General features: G+C 48.3%; 1 protein-coding gene across 1 annotated transcript in view; it reads left to right on the top strand.

Moving 5' to 3' along the window:
- The window catches only part of Flt1 (fms related receptor tyrosine kinase 1), a 157,655-nt gene extending 141,931 nt beyond the window's left edge, over positions 1 to 15,724 (top strand). The window contains exons 25-30 of the mRNA XM_087902626.1: positions 484 to 583; positions 5,692 to 5,797; positions 5,965 to 6,107; positions 8,503 to 8,587; positions 10,736 to 10,830; positions 12,918 to 15,724. Coding sequence (XP_087758752.1) covers positions 484 to 583; positions 5,692 to 5,797; positions 5,965 to 6,107; positions 8,503 to 8,587; positions 10,736 to 10,830; positions 12,918 to 13,101 — 713 coding nt within the window. The 3' untranslated portion in view covers positions 13,102 to 15,724. The remainder of the gene's footprint in view (positions 1 to 483; positions 584 to 5,691; positions 5,798 to 5,964; positions 6,108 to 8,502; positions 8,588 to 10,735; positions 10,831 to 12,917) is intronic.
- The last annotated feature ends 284 nt before the right edge of the window (positions 15,725 to 16,008 follow it).

Raw genomic sequence — 16,008 nt, 5'->3', positions numbered from 1 at the left:
CACAAGGATGGTCATGACTCAGCCAAGGATGTGCCCTCAGGAAGAAGCTGCAAACACCTCCCTGTGTTTGCCTCGGCCACTGGAAATCTGTCACTAAAACATCACTAAATATTTACCTGAGGGGTTTTGAGATAGGGTGTCACTAGATAGCTCAAACTGCCTTCAGACTAACAATCCTCCTGCCTCAACCTCCCTCCCAAGACCTGGGACTACAGACACGTACTATAACATTCCCGGCTAAAACATCTCTTGGAAGAAATGCGAGAAACTCTCAGTTGCCCCTCATGGTCTTTTAGGTAGGTCTGTTTGTTTGAGACAGGCTCTCACTTTTAGTTCAGGCTGCTGTTAACTTCTCAGAGATCCATCTGCCTCTGCCTCCCACCTGCTGATATTAACAGTGTGTGCCACCATGCACCTCCCCAGCATGGTTTTTAGTCTCAGAACCCTTATCGGGCACGTCTCTCTCCACACTGCCCCTTGCAGGGGGTTCTCCATACCCAGGCGTGCACATGGACGAAGACTTCTGCAGCCGGCTGAAGGAAGGCATGAGGATGAGGGCACCAGAGTACGCAACGCCTGAGATGTGAGTTCAGGGATTCTTCCTTCTCTCGTCGAGTTCTCATCCGGGACCCTGGGGTGGTGGGGGAGGGCCACAGATTTACTTCCAGCCCCACTCCTGCTGGGTTCTGCTGTGTGGGGAGTGACTTCCTGAACTGGATGGGCGCTGGATCTGTCCTGAAGTTCTCTCCCACCCACTGACTGGCCTTTCAAGGACTTTAACTGGAAACTGGAGTCAGAAACCTAGACAGACCCAACAGAACCTAGGAACCAAATGCAAGGTCTCCCTTACCACCTCAGGTCAAGGCAGGGGCCTTTGGAGCCCAGGCTTCCATCCACAGTCATGGGGGGGGGGGGTGAGGGGATGGAAGGGGGAAGGGGTTTGGTTTGTACTGTGCTCCACAGGAAGCTGTGTGACTGGGGCTTGGGATGTGTTCCCCAAGGCTCAGCACCGAGCATGCCCACGAGGTCCTGGGTCTACCGCCAACACTGTGTATATACATACTCTGCCTGCAGTCACCGCATTCCCAAGTGGAAGTAGCAGCGTCCAGAATCGAAGGTCATTTTCGGCTACATATAAAGATCAAGGCAAACCTGTTCCCCAAACCTTATAAATAAATTGATAAAGAAAGAGAAATGTGGGGTAGCAAGGCCTCTTTAGAATCCTTTAGGACTAGGCCAGGCAGCTGTCAGAGCGCTTGACCAGAGAACAAGCCTCTTCTTGGCCAGAGGCCTGTCAGGGCAGTGGGTGAGCTCGAAGCCTCTGGGTACCATTTCCTGTAACTGTGCCGTTTTAGCCCTCTGAGGCCTCAGCAGGAATGTGATGACACTCGCAGTTTGGGGGGGTGAGCTGCTGACAAGGACTTGGGCCTCCCTGAGATGGCGCCACCTTTCCTGAACTGGCAGGCAGCCTCCCCTCCCCACCCACACAATGAGGACCTGTGGAGCCCTGGGCTGGTCTTTGGGGAAGATCAAGAAGGAAGTGTGGGCTTGGCCAAAGGGCAAGGTCACCACCTCTTCCCTTCATTATCTCAGGACCTAGTTAGGTCAATGCCAAAGCAGGGAACTGGATGAGAGAGACCAGGGACTCCCGTGAAGACAGGGAAGACACAGTGGACTCTATTAGCGTTGACTGGTGTCCTCTTCTGGGAAGTATAGGGCAGGACTGACCCAAGGCGCCTCCTAGGCTGCAGAGGGCATTTAGACTTGCTGGGACCCTTCACTGCTACAAGAGAGGCTAAAATGCTTGGTGCTTTCTCCTTATAGTCCCACGTAGACTTCCCACAATCTTGAGGAGTAGCCAGGACACACATCCTCCAGCCTTCTGGGGCCATTTCCAGCTCTCCTGTTCATCAAAAGAATTCTCTAAAGCCAGGTGTAGAGGCGTATACTGTAATCCCGATACAGGCAAGCCTGGGGCCAAAGGATCATGGCTGGCCTGGCCTAAGTAGTGAGCCCCTAAGTAGTGAGTCCCTGCCTCAGAAATCCCCAGCACAAGCAAGGCTCCCCTTGACTTCTCAAACCTTTGTGTTTTCCCAGAAGCCTCTTCCAGGTAGTGAGTCCCAAACAGCCTATAGGGTGTGGTTCAGAATTGAAAAGATAAGATGTGGCTTTGAAAAGTGTTTCCTTAAAAGGGGAATGTGAGACAGCAGCCATGTTCTCAGGCAGCCATGTTTCAGGCAGCCATGTTCTCAGGCAGCCATGTTCTCAGGCAGCCATGTTCTCAGGCAGCCATGTTTCAGGCAGCCATGTTCTCAGGTAGCCATGTTCTCAGGCAGCCATGTTCTCAGGCAGCCATGTTTCAGGCAGTCATGTTCTCAGGCAGCCATGTTCTCAGGCAGCCATGTTCTCAGGCAGCCATGTTTCAGACAGCCATGTTCTCAGGCAGCCATGTTGTTAGGCAACCATGTTTCAGGCAGTCATGTTCTCAGACAGCCATGTTCTCAGGCATGTGAGAGTTAAGAGGATTAAAGTCACCTCCTTGTTCCAATCACAAGAAAGTATGGGTAATATAAATAACTCAGTGTGTTTTCTCTGGACATCCGTGACCTCAGCTTGGCCTACAGTGATGTAGACCTGGGAAAATTGGGCTGATAGCCTAGTGAGTCTTCTCACAATCCCTTCAGTACATTTTGGATGAACTCTGCCCTCTCTCTCCCTCCCCGCCTCTTTCTTTCTCTCTCACTCTGCTTAGTGGAGAAAACTGTAATGTTACGTTGAGTGAGCTGCTCCCACCCAGTGTGTGTCAATCAAATACCTATAGCCCCACAGTGGACTGGCAGAGGGTGATTTCTTTGTCCTGTGGTGTCTGCACTGACTTGCAGGTTGGGGTGAAGAAGGAGAAAATGAGAGCATCCGGGAGGTGACTGCAGAGGTCCCTGCTGCTTTTACCTCAGAGAAAGCAGGGCACGGATAATGGAGTTAGTCACACCTCCCAGAAGGCTGTGCGCCCAGTTGTGCTGTGAGATGACCATGGCCATGGTGGCAGAGATGAGGCCTCTGGTGAATGAAATGTTCTCCACACCCAGTAGGCTCAGACCTCTGTGCTTCCTGGTGCCCATTTCCCTCACTTGTACTATCAGTGATAGAATATCGATGTTGGATGTTCTTCCAACTACCTCTGAAACCCTCAGACCGTGAAGCTTGTGTGCTCAGGAAGAAGCCAGACAGCCCCAAGGGGGCAGGCTCAAGTGTGTGTGTGTGTGTGTGTGTGTGTGTGTGTGTGTGTGTGTGTGTGTGTGTGGCTTGTTTTTGCACATACCATAAATAAGTAAAAATCAGTGAATTGGTAACATCTATAAAAATACCTTAAAATGAGACCCGTGTAGGATCTCATGAGACAGTGTGGCTCTGTTATTTCTGCCCACTGGCTGGCAGCATGTTGGCCTGGGTGGCCTGAGAATGCTCAGACAGAATCCTTGAGCCACCACTCCCAAGTGCTCCAAGGATAATTGGGACTTCAGGTGTTGCGGACATATGTCACATGTCTCCTAAAGAACAGGACAGTACCCCAGATTTAGAGAAACAATGATCAATTCTGCAACCCCCCCCCTTGGCTTTTGGTTTTTGGAAGCTGAGACCCAGTAAAGGGGTACCCAGCATTCACTGAAGCCCAGTACAGTACAGGGGTACCCAGCATTCACCGTGACCCAGTACAGGGGTATCCAGCATTCACCGTGACCCAGTACAGGGGTACCCTGCATTCACTGTGACCCAGCACACGGGTACCCCATATTTGCTGAGACCCAGTACAGGGGTACCACATATTTGCTGAGACCCAATACAGGGACACCCTGCATTCACTGCACCCCAGTACAGAGGTATCCCACACTCGCTGAGACCCAGTCAGGGCATGGAGAGCTATTGGTGCTATTGTGCAAGGGCACTGGGTACAGAAAGTGGAGATGAAGTCTCAGGCCACACAGGCTAATTCGTACCTTGTTCTGAAATACCAGTCCATTCAGAGTCTGCTTTGGTCCAAAGGCTCCTCGGAAAGAAGAGAAGATGAAATGAAGTAACTCCAGGAGGGCATAGGGGAGAACCTGGCACAGTATGTGCAGGGACCCCTGGCATGTGCTCTGCACAGGGAGTCGACACAGACTTCCAGGCCCAGTTTACATGGGAACAGCCTAACTGTAACTGGAAGTTTCTCTCCTTCCCACCAGTTCCCGAATAACCACTGAGGCTTAATATTAATTACAAACTGTTTGGTCTGTTAGCTCAGGCTTATTATTAACTAGCTCTAAACTTAAATTAACCCATTTCTATTATTCTATTTTACCACAAGCCTCGTGACTCGTTACCCCACATCTTGCTTCTCCAGTGGCTACTGGCATTTCCCAGACTCCACCTTTCCTCCCCCCCCCCCCCGTATCTTTGCTTGGATTTCCCACCTGGCTGTATTCTGCCTGACTATTCACCAATTCAGCTTCTTTATTAACCAATGATAATAAAGCATATTCACAACATACAAAGGGGCATCCCATACCACCCAACAGCAGCACAGCTAAAATATTTGAGGTAAACAAAATGCAAAAGAACTTGCTGACGTAGGAACAGGGGACAAGATTTGGCCTCTGTGATATTAAGACCCATGTTTCTAACCCAGAAGCCCTGCCTGTTTTTACCTTAGTGTTAAGAAACTGCATTGTAATAGGGGTTTTGAAATTCTGGGCAAAAAATAAGCCACCACACACGGGAACCTTGCAGACACCGTGAGGAACTACTGAAGTCTACTGTCTATCAAACTGTTTGGAAATGACTTACGTCATGAACCTGGTGCCTTTTTCACCAATTCCCATAGCAGAACCTTCCCGAGGAAGTGTGGGAGCCCTTCCAGGAATCTAGGGAGCACCCCGAGGAAGTCTGCCAACCCTCCCAAGGAAGTGTAAAAATTCTTCCCCAGGAAATGAGGACTTTCTTAAGGGAGCGTGAGGATGTGAAGATGCCACATGCTTACAGAGAAGCCAAGTAGAACCAACCTTCATTATACTCACGAATGAAGTGGGAGGTGTGCGGTGGTTGCGCACGCCTTTAATCTCAGCACTCAGGAGGGAGAGGCAGGTGGATCTCTGTGAATTCGAGGCCAGCCTGGTCTCCAGAGTGAGTTTTAGGACAGCTAAAGCTACACAGAGAAACCCTGTCTCGGAAAAAAAGAAAGAACAAAAAAAGAAAGAAAGGAAGGAAGGAAGGAAGGAAGAAAGAGAAGAAAAAGAAAAGAAAAAATAATCAAGTGGGCATTACCAGCTACTCAGCCTACTCAGCAGTCAGACTGTGATTGTTTTTAGCTTTGGGGACACCGTCCTCCTCTTGAGATAGGAGGAGTGCTTCACTCACACCCAGTGGCACAGAGCACCCTTTCCTATCTAAGTTCTGTCTTTGATCTGTGAGACTCCGTCCTGGCACCTAAGAAAGGTGGATCAGGTGTGTAGGAGGGCAGGTCTGTCAGTCTGCCTCAGAGACATGCATGTGCCCCCAGGCACTGATGTTATAAGCCTAAAAATGAAACCATGTCACATATGATAAAAAGCATGGTTTGAGATGTGAGCCGATGACCCTGACTTCAGAATGTGCAGGACAGCCTATATAAACCCCAGCATTCTCCAGCTCTTTCTGTGTGCTCCTGATCAACAGCTACCAAATCATGTTGGATTGCTGGCACAAAGACCCCAAAGAGAGGCCCCGGTTTGCAGAACTCGTGGAGAAACTCGGTGACCTGCTTCAAGCCAACGTTCAGCAGGTAAAGTTTAGGTCAGAAGGCCAAATGTATTCCTAATAGAATTGGAAAGACAGCAATAAAAAGTGGTGTGAGAGAGGGGGAGTGTGTGTGAGTGTGTGCACACTCGAGCATGTGCGTGTCCTTGAAGGAGAAACATCTGTGCTTACAGCTCTACTTCGGTATTTTAGGATGGTAAAGACTACATCCCGATCAATGCCATACTGACGAGAAACAGTGGCTTCACCTACTCTGTCCCCACCTTCTCTGACGACTTTTTCAAGGGTGGTTTTTCAGCTCCGAAGTCTCCTTCTGGAAGCTCTGACGATGTAAGGTGAGATGCTGCTCCCCAGTTTTACTGCAGATAGGAGAGAATGAAGGAGAAGGGGGAAGCTGGGAGAAGGAGAGAAGGAAATAGAGTAAAGAAAGGATGGGGGGGCTGGAGAGATGGCTCAGCAGTTAAGGGCATTGCCTGCTCTTCCAAAGGTCCTGAGTTCAATTCCCAGCAACCACATGGTGGCTCACAACCATCTGTAATGAGGTCTGGTGCCCTCTTCTGGCCTTCAGGCATACACGCAGACAGAATATTGTATACATAATAAATAAATACTTTTTTTTAAAAAAAAAGAAAGAATTGGGCATCTATTCTGCTTCCTGAATCTAACCATTGTGAACTTTCTGCCAGGTGGTGGTGGCACACACCTTTAATCCCAGCACTTGGGAGGCAGAAGCAGGCAGATCTCTGTGAGTTCAAGGCCAGCCTGGTCTACAGAGTGAGTTCCAGGACAGGCTCCAAAGCTATAAAGAGAAACCCTGTCCCGAAAAATCAAAACAAAGAAAACAAAACAAGACAAGATAGACAAAACATTCTGCCATGTTCTGTAAATTAGAGGCCTATGGCTTTCCTTTTTTTCTAAACTTCTAAAGGAATGAATAAGACAGACCTTGTGTTTTCTCACATTACATTGTCTTATTCTAGAACTGTAGCCTGGTTTTCATGACATTAGCTCTGATTAAACTTTACATAAAATAAAACTAGCTAAGAGTAGTAGCCCAGGACTGTAATCCCAGAATTCAGGAGGCTTGGGCGGGAGGATATAAGTTTAAAGGCAGCCTGGGCAACATAGTAAAATGGTGTCTTAAAAACAACAACAACCAAGAAGAAGAGAAGTTACATAAAACTAAATAAAACTGAGCCTGGTGGTGGCACATGCCTTTAACCCCAGCATTTGGGAGGAAGAAGCAGGCAGAGCTCTGTGAGTTCAAAGCTAGCCTGACCTACAGAGTGAATTCCAGGACAACAAGGGAAACACAAATAAACCCTGTCTTTAAAAAACAAAAACAAACAAACAAAAAACCCAACAATGGAACAAAACCAGCCTTCTTTTTTTTTTTTTTGTTTTTGTTTTCTTATCTTCACCTAACAAACCTGTACATTCTGCATTACTGTAGAGGAAATTGGGCAGTCGCTAAAAGATCAAATACTTCCTGAGAAGGTGTGCTGGCCAGTGTAGGTATTTACAGCATGAGGAATGTGTGTTGGCCCCTGTGGTTATAGAAAATACATGCTCTGATCTGGTGCTGTGCTGGCATTCTGTACAACTTCCATGTAAAAACCATCCTTCAGAGTACATAGCTTCTCTTTGACAAATAGGGACCTGTCTACTGGAGAGACTGAGAACTTAGCAAAATGTGTGACTATCAAATATCAGAATTGAGTTTGTAACCCGGGACGACTGACTCATTCACTGTCCAGGTCCTAATGGAGTCAGGGGTTCCTTTGAGAGCCTTCTAGGATCTTCAACGGCAGTGGGCAAAGCCTTCACCCTTGACCACTACCACTACAAGGGAAACATAGGATGGAGACACAGCCGTTGAAAGTCACTGACAGCCATCTATGACAGGTTTTGAAGCAATCAGTAGGCAGCCTAGAGCTCTGAGGATGATGGGTTGATGTCAGTGCTCACACCTGACACCCAGCCAGCCATCTTCTTTTAAATGATAAAGCCTGACTGGGGTAGAAGCAGGGTGGAGGGTGCCAAGCTGATTTCAGTCGGTTGCTTAGCCAGAGACTCAATAGGAATCTAGCCTAAGAGCTTGGAACTTGCAGCCACTAAAACTAAACCAATGGTTTAGCTGATGACTGGGTGTGCCCATGAGCAGCCATCACTGGACTATCCCATCAGGTCTTCCCACTAGATCACCAGTGAAAACTGGCAGGTGGTCACCGAGAACCCTTGCAACATCACTCGTTTCTCCCAACTGTAATTACAGCCCAGAATGTACAACGTGAGCTCTCTCCTCAGTTGTACACTCAAGTCAGCTATGGCATCTCATGCGACATTTCATTTGTCAACTCTACATCCGTTTAGGAAGTAGACAGCAATAGGTGATAAGATGAAGTCACACCGCCTCCTGGGGCACTGGTCTTTTGGTCACTAAGATACTTGGGCCAGACGAGGCCTCACTTCTCCTCTATGACTGGCAGTTTTTGATTCCACGAGGAACTGGAGTGGGCCCTTTCAGGGTTTTTCTGAAGACGGTAGAGTGTGAATTGACTACCCGGAGGAAGTGACGTCACTATGAGGATTTCTCGAGGGTACTAAGGAAACTGAGTCAGCTGGTTATTTTGGTTGTTAGGCACCACCCACCCAAATTTCACAGTGTCCTGATTCATTGAAGTTGTGTGCATGTTCCTGCCTTGATTATTCTTCCTACGTCTTCATTAGGTATGTCAATGCTTTCAAATTCATGAGCCTGGAAAGAATCAGAACGCTTGAGGAGCTTTCGCCAAACGCCACCTCTCTGTTTGAAGTAAGTCATGGCAGTGAAACCCAGTGCCCTCTGCCAGAAATCTCTTCTTGTCTAAGTACCCAGGCCAGCAGCGCTTAGCCAGTAAGGGCCAGTGATTAGAAGAGGCCAAGATTACAATATGGGGGAAGAACAGATAGCCAGACTTCATCGTGTAGAGCTGATTGTAAGAAAATGCCATGATTTGAAGATCTGGAGCTCACAGGGGAGGGGGCTCATTCTAGTCCACCAGTTCCTGGGAGGGGAAGTGGAGTGGCCCTTGCATATATCCCTAGCATCTCTTGTAGGCTATCAGTGATGCACCCTTCTTGGGAATATAAGATGTGTGAGTGGCTGGGCCTTGTAATGCAACAGACGCCTTGTGCTATGTATACTACATCTGAAAGAAGTTGTGTAGGCCCTAGGCACCTTCATCCTAAGGCTCTGCAGCTCAGCCACCTTGTTCCACCCAGACACACAGGTCAAAGTGTATCAGAGCAGCCTGGCAAACCAGGGGTTTCTGTAAGTAGGTCTCCGGAAAGCCTTTGAATGGGATTGAGAGACTAAGAAGTGGGGAGGAAGGCTGAGCAGGGCTGCCCATCTGGTATGGCTGACCATTGTGCTCCAAGTGGGCTCCTGAGACAAACACGATGCCATCATTCAAGAGCAGAAACCTTGACGGTGGGTCCTGGAGAGACAACACAACAGTTAAGAGCACCAGTTGCTCTTCCAGAGGATCCAAGTTCGGTTCCCGGGACCCACATGGTGGCTCACAACCATCTGTAACTCTAGATACAGAAGACCCAATCTTTTTCTTGGGTACCTGACATGCATGTGGTGCACATATATGTAGGAAAAAATACATATATATATTATAATATATAATAATATATATTATGTTTTAAAATAAGTAAACAGTGACCTAAACCTCGTAGATACACTAGATAAAGGGAGATGGTGACTTCAAAATATAAAGACATTTCTACACTTTAAGCTATAGAATGCCGTGATAAAGTAGATAGATACTGTGTGTGGTGACTCAGTAGGGTGTTTCAAGAGCCAGGAACAACACCAGCAAACCTCAGAATCTCTCAAGCTTAGGCTACCCCTTAATCATGGAGAATGATGACAGCATCTTTGCCTGCTTGGATCCTCGTTGGTGTTTACACAGCCCAGTAAGAGGCTCAGAGGGAGGCAGGGACAAAGTGTGGAGTTTACGTCCTGTTAACAGGACATCGCACTGTAGTGACAGGGTAATGACGAGTGCATAGGAGACCCCACGATGAAGATGACGGAACCAAAGCAGTTCCTGGACACGAGGGCCAGTGGGGACCGTAGACGCTCCGAGAATAAAGAGCCAACCACCTCTATGATTTCCTAGAAATTTTACGTATGACAGCATACCCATAGACAACTGCCAAGATTAATTTTAATGTATATGATCATTATATACATTATATGATATATAATATATCATACATTATATACATTATATTTCCACATGAAACGTTGCATGAACGTTTCATGTGGAAAATACTAAACAGTTACATGCAAGTTTTCATTCTGTACGTGTGTATTGTGTGTGCACACACGTGAGAGTGTGCACATGTGCATATGTGCTTGCCATGAATGTGTATGTGAAGTTCATTGGCCAAGATGGGGTGTCTCCCTCAGTTGTTTACCTTACTGAGGTTTTGGTTGGTTGTTTGCTAAAGACAAGGTCTTTCAAGAAGCCCAGAGCTCACAGTTTGAGCTAAACTAACTGGCCAGCAAGCCCCAGGATCTACCTGTCTCTGTCCCCACCTCCCATTGCCAGGGCTATGGTGACAGATACAGACCACCAAGCCTAACTTTTATGAGTAATCTGAGGTCTTCATATGTGTCCAGCAAGCACTTTATCCACTGAGCCATCTCTATAGACCCAGGAGTTTCCTCTGTATTTTCCTCACCTTCAGGAAGAAGGGTCTCACAGGTTCCTGGAGCAGGCACCATTTGTCTCTGTCAAGTTCACAGTTGCCAGTACAAAGAAAATGCTCAGTGCCAATGGGCAGGGGTTGTGGATGACGAGGGCAGCACCAGGCAGCACCTCAGAGGTGCCTCCCAGTGTCTACCCAGTCCTTGTGGAGCCTTCTGAGTCAGGCGAGTGAGTCACCTTCCTCTTTGCTCCCACAGGATTATCAGCTAGACACTAGCGCTCTGCTGGCCTCCCCGCTGCTGAAGCGATTCACCTGGACTGAGACCAAGCCCAAGGCCTCCATGAAGATAGAGTAAGGAAGTAGAGCGGGAGTGGGGAGGAGGGTGTGGGGGGAGGAGGATGGCAGGAACGATGGCTTGTTGGCGGGCTGTTTAAGGCTACCTGGCCTCCTAGTGTTCAGGTAGAGCAGAACCACCATCACCCCCAAAGGGGCAGAAAAGGGGACACGATATTGGACATAGGAACCCCAGGCTCAGTGGGAAGGAAGACTGGGGCTTAAGAAGAGAAAGTATGTCGGGAATTCTTGCAACAGGCCGGCTGAGCCTGAGAAGCACAGGGCCTTGGTGGAAAGGAGCCAGATGTGTCCAGCTGTACAGGGAGGGCCGGGATGTGTTCACATGCTCAGGAGACAACACTCCTGTTTCCGTTGCCTAAGCTAGCATGGTCTTTACAAGGTGGCAAGGCCCTGTTTGCCATCCTGAGAATCCAAACTTCCACAATAAGGATTTTCTGTATCCTGATGAGCCCATTACCCATGACTCACTTGTAAATCTCTCCACAAACCCGTGGCTTGACCCGTCAGTCAGCTCCCCCTTCTGCTCCATGCCACTGGCAGACTGGCAGGGCTCCTGCTGTGTATTCCACTGGCATACCTGACTTCAGTGGTTCTCTATGGCTGGAGGCTACCGAGGAACAGTGCTATGCTGAGAAAGGCCTGGCCACTTACCTACCTCCCTGCCTTTCCATGCGAGCTCCGCAGTGATGAGCACTGGCTGCTCTTGCGGAAGACCCAGTTCAATTCCCAGCACCCCCATGTTCGCTAGCGGCCATCTGTTAACTCCACTTCCAAAGGATCCGACACCTCCTCCTGGCCTCTGAAGGCACCAAGCACACATGCAGTACACATACATACAGGCGGGCGAAACACCCTTACACTTAAAAAAAAAACAAATCAAAACAAAACCTGGATGGCCAGTCCACAGGCTGTAGTTTTATTGAGCTGAAACTGAACTTGAAAGCTGCTGCGAACCCTTCCATGTGATGCAAAGTGCACAATCCACCAGATCCTTGGAAAGACAAGCGCTCTCCCGGGCAAACATCTGCCTTTTCCTTGTAAAGTGGGCTCAGAAGAGGGCCCCGCTGTTGAGGTGATAGGTGAAGGGACACCAATCTGGACGAAAGCAAAGAGTAGGCTAGCTGATTTTTTGCTTCTCAGTAGGGAACATGTGGGAGGAAAGAGTGGTTACTTTTTTACTTCATCTTTGATGGAGAAAAGACAAACCCTAGTTTGTATACCCTACCCTGCAATTAAAGAGGTAGATCATAGGCAGGCCAGTCCAGGCCAGTCTGAGTCATGTGACTCAGAGGGTGCTCTCCCCTGCTAAGCAGTGATGTCAATCCAATAGCAAAGGGCAGGAGATGCTTTTCCTCCATCCTGGGTCCATCTTAGTCACGCACAGCATATGGTCTCCTGGACCACGCATGCTCAGGAGGAGCCTCTTGTATTGACTGTGTGTGCAGCTCTGCATGTCTTAAGACCATTAACCATGGACATGGGACTATAAAGAGGAATCCATTTCCAGAAGCCGGAAGTCCAGACTCCGAGGCACTGGCAGGCAGGGCCACCCGCACTTCAGAGACTCTGTGGGGAGGGGTCTACTCCTTGCCTCTCACAGTTTCTGTAGCTTCATGCTTCTCTGAGCTTGGGACCGGCTTGCCTGACTCCATCCGCACATGGCCTTTCTCTCTGTGTCCGTATGGCACTGGGACCGACCTCCTGGCTAATGCAGAATAAGCTCCTCCTCTTTAGATCTCAGTTAAACTGTGAGGTAACTCACAGGTTCCCAGGATTTGACATGATACTTAGGAAGGGCAGGCAGGGGCAGATCACAAAAGCTATCCAACCCCCCAAACAGGAGAGGGCCACTGCCAAATCTTGTTTTCCAATTAGAATGCTGGGGTTTGTACCATCTCATCAAACAGCCCACTCCTAGCCCAGTGCCACCGCTCCAGTATGAGGAAGGCAAGGTGTACATTGCAAAGGAAGAGCGCTTGACTAGGACAGGCGGCCACTAAGAAAAGGTAGCTGTTAGCCCTTCCCCACAAAACGTCTCCGAGACGGCTGGTTAACCCCGCTTGTCCATTTCTCCTTCTCTTTAGCTTGAGAATAACCAGCAAGAGCAAGGAGTCGGGGCTTTCCGACGTCCCCAGGCCCAGCTTCTGCTTCTCCAGCTGTGGCCACATCAGGCCTGCGCACGACGACTCTGAGCTGGGGACGGACCCGTGCTGCTCGCCACCCCCGGACTACAACTCCGTGGTGTTGTACTCCTCCCCACCCGCCTAGCGCTCTGAGCCTGCCGCAGACCACTACCCTGACAGTATTATGCATATATGAGTTTACACCTATTCCTCTCTGCGGGAGCCGGCTGCTTTCTGTGACTTAATAGTGCTTTTCCGTTGTTTTCGTTATTGTTGTTTGGACTAACAAGAATGTAACCCCAGATCGTGACAAGTGAGGAACACTAGTGCTTAATCCTCATGTGACTTTGTGTAAGAGAAATCCTTTGTAAGCCCAATGACTCACCTGCTCCAGCCCCCAAAGCCTCAGGGCACCCTGGACACCCTGGACAGGCGATATGCTGGCCATGGCACCCAGCGTGGGCCTGGTGCCCATCTTCCCTCGCTGCAGCTGTGGGGGCAGGTGCTGTAGGCCCCTTAGCCCACAGCAGCATGCACTGGCCAGCTCCATCTCTGGAGTCCTCTGCCAGACTCTAAGACACTCCTTGGAGGCGAGAGAGGGAGACCAGAGCCACAGGAGACACAGGAAAAGGCCTTGGGATACATCATGTGGAGATGGTGCAGCGGAGGGCTCCTCAGTGCCACTTTAAGGATTTCTCATTCCTGGCCTCTGCTTTTTGGGCACCCTACCAAGAGGTGACAGGGCAGAATGTGTGGGACATTTTCTAGATTCTGAGAGGCAAGGACAAATGTTTTGGGGAACCACAGAAAATCTTAAATCTTTCCCTGGGGACCTGTTTCTGTTGCCTGCCACCATCCACAGCATGTTTAACATGCATCGGTGAGGCTGGCACGTGACTCAGTTCCTCTAGTGAGATACACTGAAATCAGAGCCAAGCTTGGAGGCCTCAAAGGGAACTAAGCAGTCTGGCCAAGCAAGGTGGTCTACCGAAAGACTCAAAAGGCACATCTTAAACAGTAAACAGTTGGGTCCTATTTCAACCTATTTCAAGTATTTATATATATATATATATATATATATATATATATATATATATATATATATATATATGACATTTTTCTCCTGTCTGATACAGTTAGCTATTCAAGGCAGCTAGGGAGAGTTAAGAGTGAGCATCTAGAAGATGGTTTTCTATGTACCCAAACCAGGATTAATGGACTAAAACCTAGTAAGGCAGAGTGGACGCTCCATGTATAATAGCCAAACCAATTCACCTGGAGTTGGGACCTCACTGTTTTCTTTTTCTATCATGAGTTTTGTCATCTCAATCCAATCTGAGAGGAGCAGAAGAGCGTTAGCTCGTGTTTACTAAGTGCTCTATGCTCCTTGGAAGAGAAGGTGACGTGCAGTTTATGCAAGCTATTTCTACAGCGGGGGCTCAGGATATTAGTCAATGAACCATCAAAATGAAAGAGAAAATAACCTTATTTTCATCTGTTTCAGACCTTACCTGGGGTCTAAGGATGATGGGGACAGGGTAGAAATGGGGAGACAGGGTAGAAAAGGGTGCCCATTCTTTGGGGTCTAGAGATATGTGAGCCCTGGATTTCTAAATGGCTCTGTTTGGTGTTGTATGTGCAAATTATGGTCTGTGTGTTTAGGACATGTACACCTGCTGGAGCCAGTCCCAGCTGGGCAGACAATGAGTAGCTGCTTCATGAGAGCAGACCACACTTCCTTTCTGCTTGCCACTCAACCCTATGGCCTGAACGGTAGCACATATGGCCACTCCCCTGGGTACCACATCCTTAAGATTTTCTGTCGTTTGAGAAGGGAGGCTCGGCACAATCCCCAGTGAGACAGTCTGCAGTCATGGTGGCTCTTGGGGGACTCACTTGCCAGGTCAGAGAAGTAAGAAAGGGCTCTCAACCAAGAACTGGATAAAAAGAAATCAGGCAGGGCTGGGGGAAGAAATCTTTGTCCATCTTTGTGTGTCTGCAAAAGCTCATGTCAGGCGTCAAGCGTCAAAGACGGGCCATTAGACAGAGGCAAGAAAACCTTAGCCAGTCCTGTACTGTTTTGATTTTAATCATCTAATTCTTAATCATTAAGAGACTTTAGCAAGGTCCCTTCCCCACAAAAGTAAAGAAAATCTATTGGGATTCTCTGGCTCTGCTTAAGGACTTAGCTTTGGAGTCCAAAGCCCATCAGCGAAGAGAAAGACAGTTCCATCCGAGTTTTTAAGGCAGGAAGGAAAATGGGAACTTGCAATGACACACATTGTGCCCGTCCATCAAAACAGCACTGGATGTTAGGACTCTGGCAGTGACATTAAGACCGTTTGGCTGGCACTAAGGAAGAACAAACATTTCTCCTAGTGTTTGAGGTCACCAATGTGTAGCTGAAACCTCAGGCAAGTCTAAGTTAGCCTGAGAGAGATACTCAGGGGACAGATCTGGTCAGATCTTGAAAACTGTTTGCATGGGTCTTCGAGCAGTGCTCGCTCCCCTGCCTGTAAATCAACGCAATGAAGGAAGAGGGCTTCTTTTGGCCGACAGTGGTAGGAACTGTACATGTATGTGTGTATGTGTATCTATATGTTTTGTGCATAACTATTTAAAGAAACTGGAATTTTAAAGTTACTTTTATATGAATCAAAGTGATATGCCACAGACAGAACTGAGATATGATCTGGTCCCACCTTTTAGTCATGATGAATGTATTTCATATATTATCTTCATTTAATAAAATCCACTTTCAAAACCAAGTATTTTCCTACTTTCCTTGTAAGAGAGCGGGGGGAAAAAAGGAATCCTAGATGTGCCTCAGGGTGGGGTGGGGGGACTGAATGCTAGGATAGCTTGCTACACATCAGTTATCCACAGGACCCAAGGGAGATGAAAGCAAGCACTTCTGGAACTTCTGGAACAAGGGCATGCAACACCCCAGGGGTCCACACAGTGGCTGCCTAGAGCACAAGATGCTGCACGCTGAACACTGTATGGAGATTCTCCAGGGACTGAGCCAACAGGATGAAATTATACATATCTT

The sequence above is a fragment of the Myodes glareolus genome, chromosome 2, assembly GCF_982192425.1.
Source record: "Myodes glareolus chromosome 2, mMyoGla1.1, whole genome shotgun sequence".
Classification (NCBI taxonomy): domain Eukaryota; kingdom Metazoa; phylum Chordata; class Mammalia; order Rodentia; family Cricetidae; genus Myodes; species Myodes glareolus.
Note: the sequence above shows the minus strand (reverse complement) of the source record. Positions and strands in the feature narration are given on the sequence as shown.